This window comes from Pogoniulus pusillus, chromosome 26 (assembly GCF_015220805.1).
Source record: "Pogoniulus pusillus isolate bPogPus1 chromosome 26, bPogPus1.pri, whole genome shotgun sequence".
NCBI classification, from domain to species: domain Eukaryota; kingdom Metazoa; phylum Chordata; class Aves; order Piciformes; family Lybiidae; genus Pogoniulus; species Pogoniulus pusillus.
In genome coordinates, this window is record NC_087289.1 from 5803958 (window position 1) to 5817303 (window position 13346).

The window sequence follows — 13346 nt, forward strand, 5'->3', positions numbered from 1 at the left end:
AACATCCCACTGCAACCCCCCTCCTGTACCCCAAATTGATATCCCCAGCCTTGATTTCTGTCACTGGCATTGATGCTGTGCTCAGCCTGTTACAGACTCCCCAGCCTGCTCCAACAGGGTCAGGCACCTCTTCTACCCACTGCAGCACCCTTACAACAGCACCACTGCCCACCTCTGGTGCCACTCCATCAGGGACCCACATGAAACCACATGGGTGGTGAAGGGGCTGAGTGTTCCCTGGGCCACAGGTGAGCACTGGGCAGGTGCCACCTCTGTCTTGAATGTTGGTGGCTATCAACCCCTCCTGCTTGTGAGGAGAGTGCTGCCCCTGAGGTGCATCAATGGGGCTGCTGAGCAGTGGGAAAGGGGCCATTCCCTGCAGCACCCAGCAATGCCTGTACTGGGGTGCCCAGGCACAGGATCACAGGCTGACACCCGTGAGGCTGGCAAGGCCACCTGTGCCTGCCCATCTCCTCTTCTCCAGGCACAGGGGTGCTGGAAGAGAGGGGTGGCGACAACTATTTCGTGCTGGCACCCTTCCCCCTCAGCACCTGGCACCATCCATCTCCTGCTCCAGCCGGCAGCCGGACATCCGCTCGTCCGGGCCAGGCGGGGAGGCAGCCAGGGCCTGGCAAAGCAAGAGGGCACCTCATGGGGGATCTGCTGGGGCGGCTGGCCCTGCTCGGGGCACTGGTGCTGTCGGGTGAGCGGGGTCCCTGGGGTCTTGAGAACGGGCTTGCCCTGTTGCTGGGAGGTTCTGGGTCCCCTTTATGAGGTTGGGGAGGGTGATGATGGCAGGGCTCAAGCTGGATACAGGTGTCCCCAGGGTTGCATTTTGGATATGGCCTGGCAAAGACCCATCACTGGGCATCCTACACATCTGCCCTGGCTGTGCTATCTGGATCTGTGTCCCTGCCTGGGCCCTGTGTTTGTCTGTCTGTCTGCACAGTGTCACTCTGTGTGTTCCTGTGTGCAGTGACACCATGTCTATGACGATGTGTACCTGTATACACCGAGCCCACATCCGTCTGTACCTCTGTCCTCCTGTATGCCCAGTGCCACTCTCTGTACCCAAGTGTCTCATGTTCCGGTGTGTTCTGGGTCTGTATGTGCATGTACCTTTGTGCTTGTGCCCACATTCTTGTCCCACGCATGGCCACATGCCCCTGCATGTCCATCATACCCACATGTCCTGTGTCCGTGTCCCTGTGCAGCACAAATCTGCAGTGTCCAGGTCTGCCACTGTCCCCTCCACTGTCCCCTCCATCCTTACATCACCCTGCCCCTACCAAACACCTGCAAGGGGTGGCTGTGGGCCCAGTAAAGTCCAAGCCCCCTCCAGTTTGCCTGACCCCACACTCCCAGGCGGGCTGTGTGTGAACCAGGAGGAGCGTCTCATCCACCACCTTTTTGAGGAGAGAGGCTATGACAAGGAGGTGCGCCCTGTCGTCTCCACAGACCAGGTCGTGGACGTCTACCTGGCACTCACTCTTTCCAACCTCATCTCACTGGTGAGCCCCAGTGGATAGTGCCCACTGTGGAGTACCTCACAGCCATGCCTCATCCCTGGGGATAGCTGGGGCAGGGTGGAGGGGGAAAGGAGAACGCTGAGGCCAGTGTCCCAAACCCTGTCTGGTGAGGGTTGGGGGACCTGGGCTGGAAGGGCAGCTGCTGGGCATGGCCCAGGCATCTCACTGCCCCACGCTGTTGTTGCAGAAAGAGGTGGATGAGACTCTGACAACCAATGTATGGCTCGAGCATGTGAGTAAGGATAGATGTCACAGCACAAGTGTGCCTGAGGCAAGGGCACAGTGTGGCCCAGCGTGGCAAGAGGCTGACCTAGGGGCCCTCACCTCCAGGGCTGGACTGATTACCGCCTGCAGTGGAACAAGTCCGAGTTTGGGGACATCGAGGTGCTCCGCCTGCCACCAGACATGATATGGCTGCCTGAGATAGTCCTGGAGAACAAGTAAGCAGTGCCTCAGTTTCCTCTCCTAACCCCCCTGAGCTGTGCCCAGTGTGTGTCCAGGGCTTGCCCTGCCCCTCAGCAGCTGCCCACGACCCTGGCTCTATCCTGGTGCAGCAATGATGGTCTGTTTGAGATCGCCTACTACTGCAACGTCCTCATCTACGACACGGGCTCTGTCTATTGGCTGCCGCCTGCCATCTTCCGCACCACCTGCGCCATCAACGTGGAATTCTTCCCCTTCGACTGGCAAAACTGCAGCCTTAAATTCAGGTGCCAGGGGCTGGCTCGACCAGGGGAGGGATGGGCAGCAGGGTGGGAAACTTGGTCCTCTGTAGTGCCTGCTGCTGCCAGCATCTTTCCACCTGTTGGGGCACAGCAAGGTGGGGATTTTGGCCCAAGTCCATCATGCTGGAAGTTGGGCTGGGTGGTGGGTACCAAGAAGCCTCTCACCACCTGTTCCCTTCTGCCATGGGCCAGCTCGCTGGCTTACAGTGCTCTAGAGATCAGCATGCACTTGAAGGAGGAAAATGACCCAGACACAGGCAAGAATTACCCAGTGGAGTGGATCATCATCGACCCTGAAGGCTTCACAGGTAATGCTTGTGCTCTCTGCCACATCCTGTGGCAGTGGGACACATCATATGGGGCTTGGAGGCACCCTGGCATTGAGGCACTCTGCTGTGGACAGACGTGAGTACCTGGGACTTTGGCACTCTGTCTCCATCCCATCAGGCTTGGAGCTTCCCACGTTCAAGATGAAGAGACAAGTGCTGGTGGGGCTGGTAGGGATGGGCATGGGCAGGGGTCTTTTGTGTTATGTTCTATCCGATGTGCCCTGACAGAGAATGGGGAATGGGAAATCATCCACCGCCCAGCCCGCAAGAACATCCACCCTGAACAACCCCCTGAGGGCAGTGAGCACCAGGACATCACCTTTTACCTCATCATCAAGCGCAAGCCACTCTTCTACGTTATCAACATTGTCACACCCTGCATCCTCATTGCCTTCATGGTCATCCTCGTCTTCTACCTGCCTGCTGACAGTGAGTGAGCCCTGCAGCACCTGCATCTGGCATGAGGTTCACCCCATGGGCATTTCTGTGTCCTGCACCCACCTGCATCAGGTCCTGGGACAAGAGGACACCCCAATACCCAGTACAGGGACACATAATCCCCATCTGGGGCACCGCTGTCTCAGCCAAGCATTCTGGGCAGAGGCACAGGACACCCCATGTGGGACCCTGGGGTACACTCACAGCAGAAAACCTTACATGGGACAGCGTATGGTGGGACACTGGAAAGGCAATCCCAGCACAGGGAGCACTGGTAAGGGGACCTGGAACAGAGTTTGTCCTTTACTCACCTGCTCTCCAGGTGGTGAGAAGATGACTCTAGTGATCTCAGTGCTCCTGGCCCAATCTGTCTTCCTCCTGCTCATCTCCCAGCGCCTGCCTGCCACATCCCTTGCCGTTCCCCTCATTGGAAAGTGAGTCCTGGACACCACAGGGTGCAGCAGGGACATTGAGCAGTCCCCATAGTGCCAGAAGTCTGTGCTCAGGCCCTGTGGCAACGTCAGTCCCAGGTCCATGCCCTCCACAGGTACCTGCTTTTCATCATGGTGCTGGTGACAGCTGTGGTGATAATCTGTGTCATAGTCCTCAACTTCCATTTCCGTACCCCCAGCACCCACATAATGTCTGATTGGGTCAAAGAGGTGAGTGAGGTGCTGTGCTGGTGGGTACAGGGGTGGCACCACGTCCCAGGGAGGGCATGGGACAGCAGAACAGTATAGCCCCAACATTGCATTTGGATATTCCACCTCTGCTGCTCTAAGGGGTTGCACAACCAAGTTCGGGGCAGAAAGCAGGTGGTGGTGTACCAGGGAGGTGGCCAGAGGACCTCATACCTTCTGTTGTGCCTCAGGTCTTCCTGGAGAGTCTGCCTCGGCTGCTGGGCATGTCACAGCCGGCTGAGAGCCCATCGGGTGCCCCATGCATCCGGCGCTGCAGCTCGGCTGGTTACATCGCCAAGGCGGAGGAGTACTTCAGCGTCAAGTCCCGCAGCGAGCTGATGTTCGAGAAGCAGTCGGAGCGGCACGGGCTGGCCAGCCGCATCACCCCCGCCCGTGAGCCTCAGCCGCTCTGCGGAGACACACGGCCAAGGAGGGCAGAGGCCGGGAGTGGCAGCCCTTTGGAACCTGTCTCACCCATCCCCCTTGCCCCCAGGTTTGACACCACTGGATGCGGGTGAGGAGCAGCTCTACGAGCACATAAAGCCAGTCGTTGACGGTGCCAATTTCATCATCAAGCACATGCGGGAGGAAAACAGCTACAACGAGGTGGGGGTCGTGGGAGAGGAGGAAGCACAGGGGCCTCTCTGTGCCCACTGCATTGCCCATTGTACAGCTTCTGGCTGCCTTTCCAGGAGAAGGACAACTGGAACCGTGTGGCCAGGACCCTGGACCGCCTCTGCTTCTTCTTCATTACCCCCACGCTGGTGGTGGCAACCCTCTGGATCTTCCTGATGGGCATCTACAACCACCCACCACCACTGCCCTTTGCAGGAGACCCCTATGACTACCAGGAGGAGAACAAGCGCTTTATTTAGGGGGCAGGGGGTGTCCCATGTGCCAACGCCTGCTCACCTGCCTTGACTTGGGAAAATAAAGCTGAGTATTTCTTGCCGGGAGTTCCGAGCTGGTGTCCCTCCTGGGTACGGCGCCCAGGCTGAGCGCTGGGTGTGTGCTGGGGGGATGATGACGTTGCAGGCAATGAGTGTGGTTGGGTGTCCTGACCACGCTGGTCCTCAGCTGTGGTTGGGAGCAGTGTTTCCCAAAGGGGATATGGTGGTACCAGCCCTGCTACCCCTATTGGGCTGGGCACTCGGGCCAGGGTGAACTGGGGAAAGGCATGGAACTCCTCCAACCAGGCACCATCCCCTGCGGACCCACTGCAGTGGGAGGAGACTCCACCAGTGCCCACACCATCCCTCATCTCCCTAGCCCCCCAGCCAGACGCACGAGTGCCCCTGCCCAGCACACCCCATCCCGCAGCACCCGGGGCCGACAGCGGTGTCGCCTTCCTGGCTCAGCAGGGGGATGCCAGGGCTCCAGTTTCAGGGGGCACAACTGTCACCGCCTCACCGGTAGTGGCTCAGGACAGCTGCCACATCCTCTCCACTGAGAAAGGAATCTCATACCCAACCCCCACTCCCCCCATCCCCCAGCCACAGGGTCTGGCGGGATTTGGACACCCAAAGCAGGCATAGTCACCTCAGGCTGATGTGGGGGGACTTCCCTGACTCTCCCCCACCTACACCCCCGGGGGGACTGCCAGGGTGGAGGACGGGGCATTGCTGGGGTGCTTGCAGGGGGAGACACCCTTTTCCATAAGCCCATGGGTGCCTGGGTTTCTGCTGCAGTGGCAGACATCCCTCTGTGAGGGACATGAGGAAACTGAGGCACAGAACCCATTTTGCCTCTAGACTCCGTTCCGGACCCCCCGGCACAAAACATCAGAGGACCTTCCCAGCAAAGTGCCATCACCCCGCTGGGGGGGGGTGGGAGGAGCGTGGGTGATCACCTCTCCCTTCCCAGCCCCCATGGCTGTGGGGAACAGCTGACAGCGGCAGGGGACAGCTGTCCTGTCCCACCGGGCGCCAGGCCCAGAAGATCGTCCTGCAGGCGCCCGAGAGGAGTCCCAGCCCTTGTGCCCCACAGCACTACCATGCGCTGCATCAGCCTCTTCCTTGCCCTCTGTGCCCTGGCAGGTAAGGGGTATCCACTCGGGAGGAAGGTCTGGGAGGGTACCCGATCCTCCCCTGCTTTTGTCCTTGGGGACAGTGCTGTGCACTGTCTCACCAGGGCATCCCCATGCTGGCAGCCTGCTGTCCCCACATCCTGCCCTGGAAAGGTCCCTGGGATGAGTGGGTGGGGTACGTGGGGGCCATGCACACCCTCCCACTCGCATGCTGGGGCACTGGCACACGCCACCAGGCGGGCACAGCCATGTGCACACCCACAGTAACACACTTACCATGCGCACCCTGTGGCCCCTGGCTCCAGGGGTCTCAGCCAGCAGGTCCCAGGGGCACTGGTGGACCCACTGTCCTCACCGGGGGTGTCCTCATGGCACATGGCCTTCTCAGGGGTGGGCTGCAGGAACCAGGAGGAGAAGCTGCTTCAGGACCTCATGACCAACTACAACCGGAACCTGCGCCCAGCCCTAAACGGGGACCAGATCATCGATGTTAGTCTCAAGCTCACCCTCACCAATCTCATCTCCCTGGTGAGAAACCCTCCTCCTTTGGTCCCCAGAGCCAGGTGGGACTTGCCCCCACACATGGGGCAGCAGGCCCTGCCAGGCAGGGTGCTAAAGCTGCCTCCCTCTTCTTTCCTCGACAGAATGAGCGGGAGGAGACCCTCACCACCAATGTCTGGATCGAGATGGTGAGACACCTTCAGGCAGGACCCTCTCCTGGGCCATGTTGACTTCTCAGAGTGTCACCCTGTGAAGGGCTGGCACTGTAATCAAAATCCTCTTTCATGGGTGCTCCCAGCATGGGACAGGCAGGTCACGATGTCTCCTTCCTCAGGGAGCACCGTGACTCTCCCCCTTTGCTCCCCTTCCCCAGCAATGGTCTGATTACCGCCTGCGGTGGGACCCTGAGCAATACGACGACATCCAGACGCTGCGGGTGCCCTCCACCATGGTCTGGCTGCCTGATGTTGTCTTGGAGAACAAGTAGGTGATGAGACAAGAACCTATTCCCACACAGTGGGTGGCAGCTGCTCCCCAGGCATGGTTTGCAGCTAAGCCCACCCTTTCCTTCCTCCAGCATCGATGGGACATTTGAGATCACCCTCTACGCCAACGTGCTGGTGTCCCCCGATGGCAGTGTCTACTGGCTGCCCCCTGCCATCTACCGCAGCGTCTGCGTCATACACGTCACCTATTTCCCCTTTGACTGGCAGAACTGCACCATGGTTTTCCAGTGAGCACCAGCTGGGCACACGTGGGCACTGTGGTGGGTCCTCCTGGAACACAAAGGATTTGCACGGCTCGTGTTTGCCCTGGAGCAGTGAGCCCCTAGGCAGAGAAGTGCCAACTACCTGCCCCCTGAGTGGCAGCAGGAGGCATCTCAGCCACATCAAGCACCCCAAAGCAGAGAGGGATGGCATGACTTGGTGCCATGCTGGCACCCTTTGTCCATCCAATCCACTGCATGCCAGTTTGTGTTGCTACCTTGTCCACCTTCAGGTCACAGACTTACAGCGCCAACGAAATCAACCTGCTCCTGACGGTGGAGGAGGGACAGACCATTGAGTGGATCTCCATCGACCCCGAGGCTTTCACAGGTAACACCACGGCTGCAGCCACGGCACAAGAACATCCCACCCTGGGGGGCACCCGACAGGGCTGGTGGCTGCCAAAAGCAGGACTGTGGGGGCTGTTAGCAGCTCCTGCCATTACATGGGCACTTAAGTTATCGGAAACAGGAATGTGGGAGAGGTTTGTTTTCCTAACCCCCCCCCCACCCCAGCCCAGCTCAGGGCTCTCACCGCCTGGCAGCCGCTGTGCTCTCGGAGAGCGCCGCTCCTGGGAGCTTGATTGATGCTGGGAACGTAGCTGTCACGGCCAAACGATGACGTTTTCCATCACATTTTAATTGCATATTGAAGGAACAAAATGCTTTTCAGGCAGTGAGATTTATTTTTTCATTACAGGCCTGAGCTGCTGCGATCTTAACTGGGGGGGAAAAAAAATCCATTGCCCAGGCAGACAGCAGGGAAAGCAGCAGGGCTGCCACCCAGCCTCGCTCTTGGCCTTCCCCTGCAGCCCTTGCTGCAGGCAGATAGGGGACCCCAGCCCCATATGGAATGTCCTAGGAGCCCCCAAGCAGCTCCAAGTGCCACACACATGCCCAGCTCCAATACCTTTTTGGAGTATTTTGTCCAGGCATCCTGGTATGCTCCGTGGTGCCATCTCCGTCTCCAGAAGCTTCAGTACCTTTTCCCACACCAGCCATACAGCCCATACCAATCACCAGCACTCCTCTTCCTCCCCCCCTGGGCTGGGGTGTTGGTAGCCCCGGTGGCTCCGGCAGGGTGGTGGGACTCAGGTGGCACTGCTGTGCAACAGAGAACGGTGAATGGGCCATCAAGCACCGCCCTGCTCGGAAGATCATCAACTCGGAGCAATTCACCCCAGACGACATCCAGTACCAGCAGGTCATCTTCTACCTCATCATCCAGCGCAAGCCACTCTTCTACATCATCAACATCATCGTGCCCTGCGTCCTCATCTCTGCCATGGCTGTGCTGGTCTACTTTCTGCCTGCCAAAGGTATGCATTGGTGTTGTGCCCACAGAGGGGCGCAGGGATGTGCAAAGGGGGCACTGACAAGTGAGGAAGGGCTCATTGATCCCTCTGTGCTTGGGAATCACCAGTGCCACTTCTCATCCACTCCTGTGGTACTTGGTGGGGGTGAATTTCCAGGTACTCCATGGTTAAAGCCTCGTGGCAGGACTTGGCCAGTTCTGGTGTGGAGTGGGGGCTTTTTGCCAAAGGAAGGCAATGCCCACATCACTGCCCTATGCCAACCTATGCCTTCCCCTCTCCTTGGCAGCGGGAGGGCAAAAATGCACTGTCTCCATCAACGTCCTCCTAGCCCAGACTGTCTTTCTCTTCCTCATTGCCCAGAAGGTGCCTGAGACCTCCCAGGCTGTGCCACTCATTGGGAAGTAAGTGATACATGGGGACAGAGGTGCCAGTAGGGTCTCTGGGTGTTGTGTAGCACTCAGAGAGACAGGATCCTGGCACAGACATAATCCCCAGTCCAGGCAGAGCTGGCACAGAGCTACCACGTGTCTGTGCCCCACTGACAGTCCCCAGCTTCCATCACAGGAAGACACAGAGAAAGACCTCACATGCCCATGGCTTGTGACCCAGCAGCCTCAGATGAGGCCCCATGCCCCTTCTCCAGGTACCTGACCTTCCTCATGGTTGTGACAGTGGTGATCGTGGTGAACGCTGTCATCGTCCTCAACGTCTCCCTGAGAACTCCCAACACTCACTCCATGCCCCCCAGAGTGCGCGAGGTAACCTGCCACTGCCCTCCCACCCCTTTGTAGGTGGGGAATAGGGTGGGTACCTGGGGAATGAGGCCGTGTCCCTGGCAGAGCGAGGTGGTGGGCATGCCTTCATCTGAGTGTAAGTTCTAGCACAAAGAGGGCCCCTTCAGATGTGCCCAAGGAGCCACGCTGTGCCACCATGCCGCTCCAAGCCACTCCAAACACTGGGGAGCAGCAGGTGCCAACACACCCAGCATCCCAAAGGCACAGAGTACCCCATGGAGATGCTTCAGGTGATGCAAGGGCACCTGATAGCATCCATTGGGTGCTCTGGGCAGCACAGTGTGGGGGACAGGTCCCCACAGGTGATGCTGTGCCCAGGTGTGTCTGCACCTCCTGCCACGCTACCTGGGCATGAACATACCTGCGGAGACGGCAGGGCCCCCGCGGGCTGCCCGGAGACGCAGCTCCCTGGGGCTGATGGTGAAGGCTGATGAGTACATGCTGTGGAAAGCCCGGACAGAGCTGCTCTTCGAGAAGCAGAAGGAGAGGGACGGGCTGATGAAAACTGTGCTGGAGAAGATCGGTGAGTGCTCGCTCAGAGGCCGAGTGATGTGCCAAGTGGTGAGGTGCTCACTAGTGTCTCCTGCGCCTGCTTGGCTGCCCACAGGACACGGCCTAGAGAGTGGCAGTGCCCAAGACTTCTGCCAGAGCCTGGAGGAGGCAGGACCCGAGATCCGTGCCTGCGTGGATGCCTGCAACCACATCGCCAACGCCACACGGGAGCAGAATGATTTCAGCAGCGTGAGTCAGGGCCGGAGGGGGAGGGGGGGACACGGGGGCAGCAGGGCCAGCCCTCACCCTTCTCATCTCACTGGCAGGAGAGCGAAGAGTGGATGATGGTGGGACAGGTGATCGACCGTGTCTGCTTCCTCATCATGGCTCCCCTTTTCGTGTGTGGCACTGTCGGCATCTTCCTCATGGCTCACTTCAACCAGGCACCCGCTCTGCCCTTCCCTGGGGACCCCAAGCAATACCTACCACAGTGATCCCTGCAGGTGCCCACCAGCCCTCTTGCTGCTGGAACCAGGGGCTGGGCACCCCCCAAACCCACCTGCTAGGCTGAGATTCCTGTAGGCAGAGCAGCTCCTGCTGCCACGCACAGCTCTGGAGGAGGACCGGGGTAGTGATGGAGAAGTGGGTAACATGTGGTGGCCATGCTGTGCTGAACATCGAAGTAAATCCTGTGACAGCCTTGCAAGCCTCTGAGGTGTTAATGCTGCATGCCTACTGATGGTGGTCAACACTCTGGGACAGGCTGGATGTGCCACCCATGCAGGCTGGCCCCCTAAGCCACACAGTCCTGTCCCAGCATCCCTCAAAGGTGTTGAGAGACAGGTGGGAACCAGAGCAGGGTCAGGCATATGATGGGCTGTGAACCAGAACTGACAGCAAAAGCCACATTATCTCACTGCAAATTTCCAGCTTCAAGCCCAGGGCAAGTGGGGCCCCTGGCATCCCTTGCCATGGCAATGCTGGCAACACAACAGGAATCATGAATACAGCCCTCCATCCTGGGGCAGCAACAGAGGTAGGGACGGGATGCTTCATCTCCACCTAATCCTTCTCTCCATTTATGCTCCACACATGGCTCTTAGGGGCAGCTGAATTGCTGTCCTTGCTCCCTAGCAAGCAACTGGGGTGGGAAGCCTGTGAGCCATCAGGCACCCAAACACCCTCAGGCTTGCGTGTCCCCAGCATCACTACACGACTCCCTCTGTTGCCAGCCCTCCTTGCTCCACAGAATCATCTCGGTCGAGCACAGCCACTTCCCCCATTCCAGCAATGCTGCGTTCCCGCTGTGCCCTCCACTGACCTCTGGGGCCCCCATGGCTTTGTCCGTGCTGGTGGGGGAGATGCAGGAGGTCAGCCTGGGAATGGGAGTGGGCAGCATCTGCTCCTCTGTGGGTCTAGCTAACACCACCTATGTCTGGCTTCAGGGTGCATTGTGTCTCCATCGACCTCACCACCCCAGCACTAGCTGCCTCTCTTGCTGCTGGGAGAAAAACAGCTGGTTACTGCCCAGAGGCTCCTGGCACTGCCTGCCAGAGGTGAGGGCAGTGGAGGAATGGATGGAGGCAAACACCCAGCAGCTCAGACTACACTTCTTGGATGCCTGAAGCCTGGTCATGGCCTAGAGATGTGCCAGCCTAGCAATACTCTCTGCAAGGTGGCTTTTCCTGCCCCACCTCTGGACACTGCATGATGCCCACAACACTGAGACCAGGTAGATCCTGTGCTACCAGCTGGCACCTCAAAGCAGGCAGGGGTGCCCAGGGAGCTCACCAAGCATCCAGTGCCCTGGTTAAGTCCTGCCTCCTGTCCCCCTATATGGTTTGCCTCCTAAGGGGGAAGCTCTGTAGCCATGACCTGGGTGAGGTGACCAGGTCCTGGGGCACCATACTCGTCCCAGCCACATGCCTCTTAATGGTGAGTGGCAGCATTGTATGGCACTCCTGCCCCACCCCAACCACCCCATGGAGATGTCATCAGGTTAAGGGGGCTCTAAGAAGGGTCTTGGAGGTCACCCTGTCCAAAGCTATCAGGGTGTTGATGGGACAACAGTAACAGACAAAATGCACTCCCAGCCCAGCAACAGCTCCCCATGACCAAGACCCAAGAAGCAGCATTAAATGAGGCAATACCATTCTCCAAGCACCCCCCAAATGCTCCCCTCCAAAACTAAGGGCTCCCTTCCCTCTGGGGGCTGAAAGCAGATTTTCTCCTTAGCTCTAGCTTGGAGACCATCAATGAATTCCATCCCTACCACTCCCTGGGCCCCGTGGCCAAGTCCAGCAAAGCCATTAGCCCCCACTTGACCAGGGACACTCAGGGCCTGTAAGCCCACCATAGCCCAGCATTCCTTTAAGAAAGAAGAGCCCCAGGGCTGGACTCCAGGGCTCAAAGGCTTGCTGGTTTCCCCCCAAAGGCCACTGCACAGAGACCTGAGGAAGCTTAAGGGCGGACAAAACTTTCAGGAAGAGGAGAGAAGGTAATGACTCACCACAGACGTGGCATGGTCCCCATGGCTTCAGGTTTGCTTTCTGAATGAAGAGGATCTGAAACCAATTTTTAGAGCTTGACAAAGGCTCCCTCCCCTCCCAAACACCCCCATGTCTTTTTGCCACTTTCAGCAGCTGCCAGAGGTTCAGTAGACTGCAACCCAAAAGCACTGCTCAACAGTCTGCCTTTACCCTTCTCCAAGCCATAGGAAGCACCAAACCTTGTGCTTGGACTGATTGTAACCTTAGAGGACAAACCATGCCTTGGCCAGCTTGTTCCCTTCGAGGCTGACAAAGGAACCAGCATCGAGCTCTTCCAAATCACAACCACAATGGCAGTGGGAGGAGTACAGCCTCCCAGGGAAGAGCTCTTCCGCAGCTCACTCGCAAAGCACATTTAAGGGAGAACACAGCAGGACTGCAGCATTTTCAGATCTAATGGCAAGCCTGCACTCATCAGCACCAGCTTAGACATGGGAGATGGGAGGCAAGAAGTGGGCGAGTACATGAAATAGCAGAGGTGGACGTGACACGCAGCTGGGCACAACAACAGGACTAAAGCCTTAAGTGATGTCATCTGCAAGAAGCTAAATGCACTGTGAATAAAAGGAGCCTGCAGCTAGTATTTCAGCCTTGCCTTGCAAGGCTATTTTTGCTTAGATTGCCAAAATGTAATTACAACTAAATCCCCCCTAACAAATACTGGAGAGCAGCAGGGGAGAGTTGCATTTAAAAAGAATTTTAAGCAGCAGCCGTAAGAGTACCTGATTGCAGAGAGGAAAACACACAGTGCCTGGAAAGAAGCACTTGGTTGAGAGCTGGGGACAAACCTGAGGCAAGAACAGGAGTAAGACTGTGAGGGTCTTGAGAAAAAGAGCAATGCCACCACAGCCCAGGGAACTGCCCTGTTCTCTGCCCAGCAAGGTGCCAGCAGGCGCAAACCACCCGACCACGGGGAGCAGTTAGTTATCACTGTCAGCATGCTCAATGTTTCTAGAGGCAGCCTAGGACTGACACCCTCAATGCAGAAAACAGCTCTTCAGAAGACTGAATATTTTGACCTGTTTTCTCTGCCAGTCCTGGCTGCCTTCAGTCTAGACTTCAATAATAACACAAGGAATTTGCAATTGGAGTCATGAGGCTGAAGGTCTCCTGGTCCCAAAGGCTGGTAATTGTCCCAGACACGGGCTGCTAGTTCGGCAGTCACAACCAGATTGGCCCAAGCAACCCTTTCTCCTGGGGG

General features: G+C 57.9%; 2 protein-coding genes across 2 annotated transcripts; both read left to right on the forward strand.

Annotated features, from left to right (window-relative positions):
- Nucleotides 1-651: 651 nt before the first annotated feature.
- CHRND (cholinergic receptor nicotinic delta subunit) lies at nucleotides 652-4576 on the forward strand. The gene is made up of 12 exons (XM_064164837.1): nucleotides 652-703; nucleotides 1366-1511; nucleotides 1717-1761; nucleotides 1860-1969; nucleotides 2084-2239; nucleotides 2447-2562; nucleotides 2812-3012; nucleotides 3344-3455; nucleotides 3569-3683; nucleotides 3893-4094; nucleotides 4195-4307; nucleotides 4394-4576. Exons 1-12 carry the CDS (start codon nucleotides 652-654, stop codon nucleotides 4574-4576), a joined length of 1551 nt encoding a protein of 516 aa, XP_064020907.1.
- Nucleotides 4577-6102: 1526 nt separating this feature from the next.
- CHRNG (cholinergic receptor nicotinic gamma subunit) lies at nucleotides 6103-10169 on the forward strand. Its single transcript, XM_064164702.1, has 11 exons — nucleotides 6103-6255; nucleotides 6372-6416; nucleotides 6602-6711; nucleotides 6806-6961; nucleotides 7228-7325; nucleotides 8110-8313; nucleotides 8597-8711; nucleotides 8954-9068; nucleotides 9423-9627; nucleotides 9712-9845; nucleotides 9923-10169. The coding sequence occupies exons 1-11, from the start codon at nucleotides 6103-6105 to the stop codon at nucleotides 10088-10090; spliced, it is 1503 nt and encodes a 500-aa protein (XP_064020772.1). The 3' UTR covers nucleotides 10091-10169.
- Nucleotides 10170-13346: the final 3177 nt, after the last annotated feature.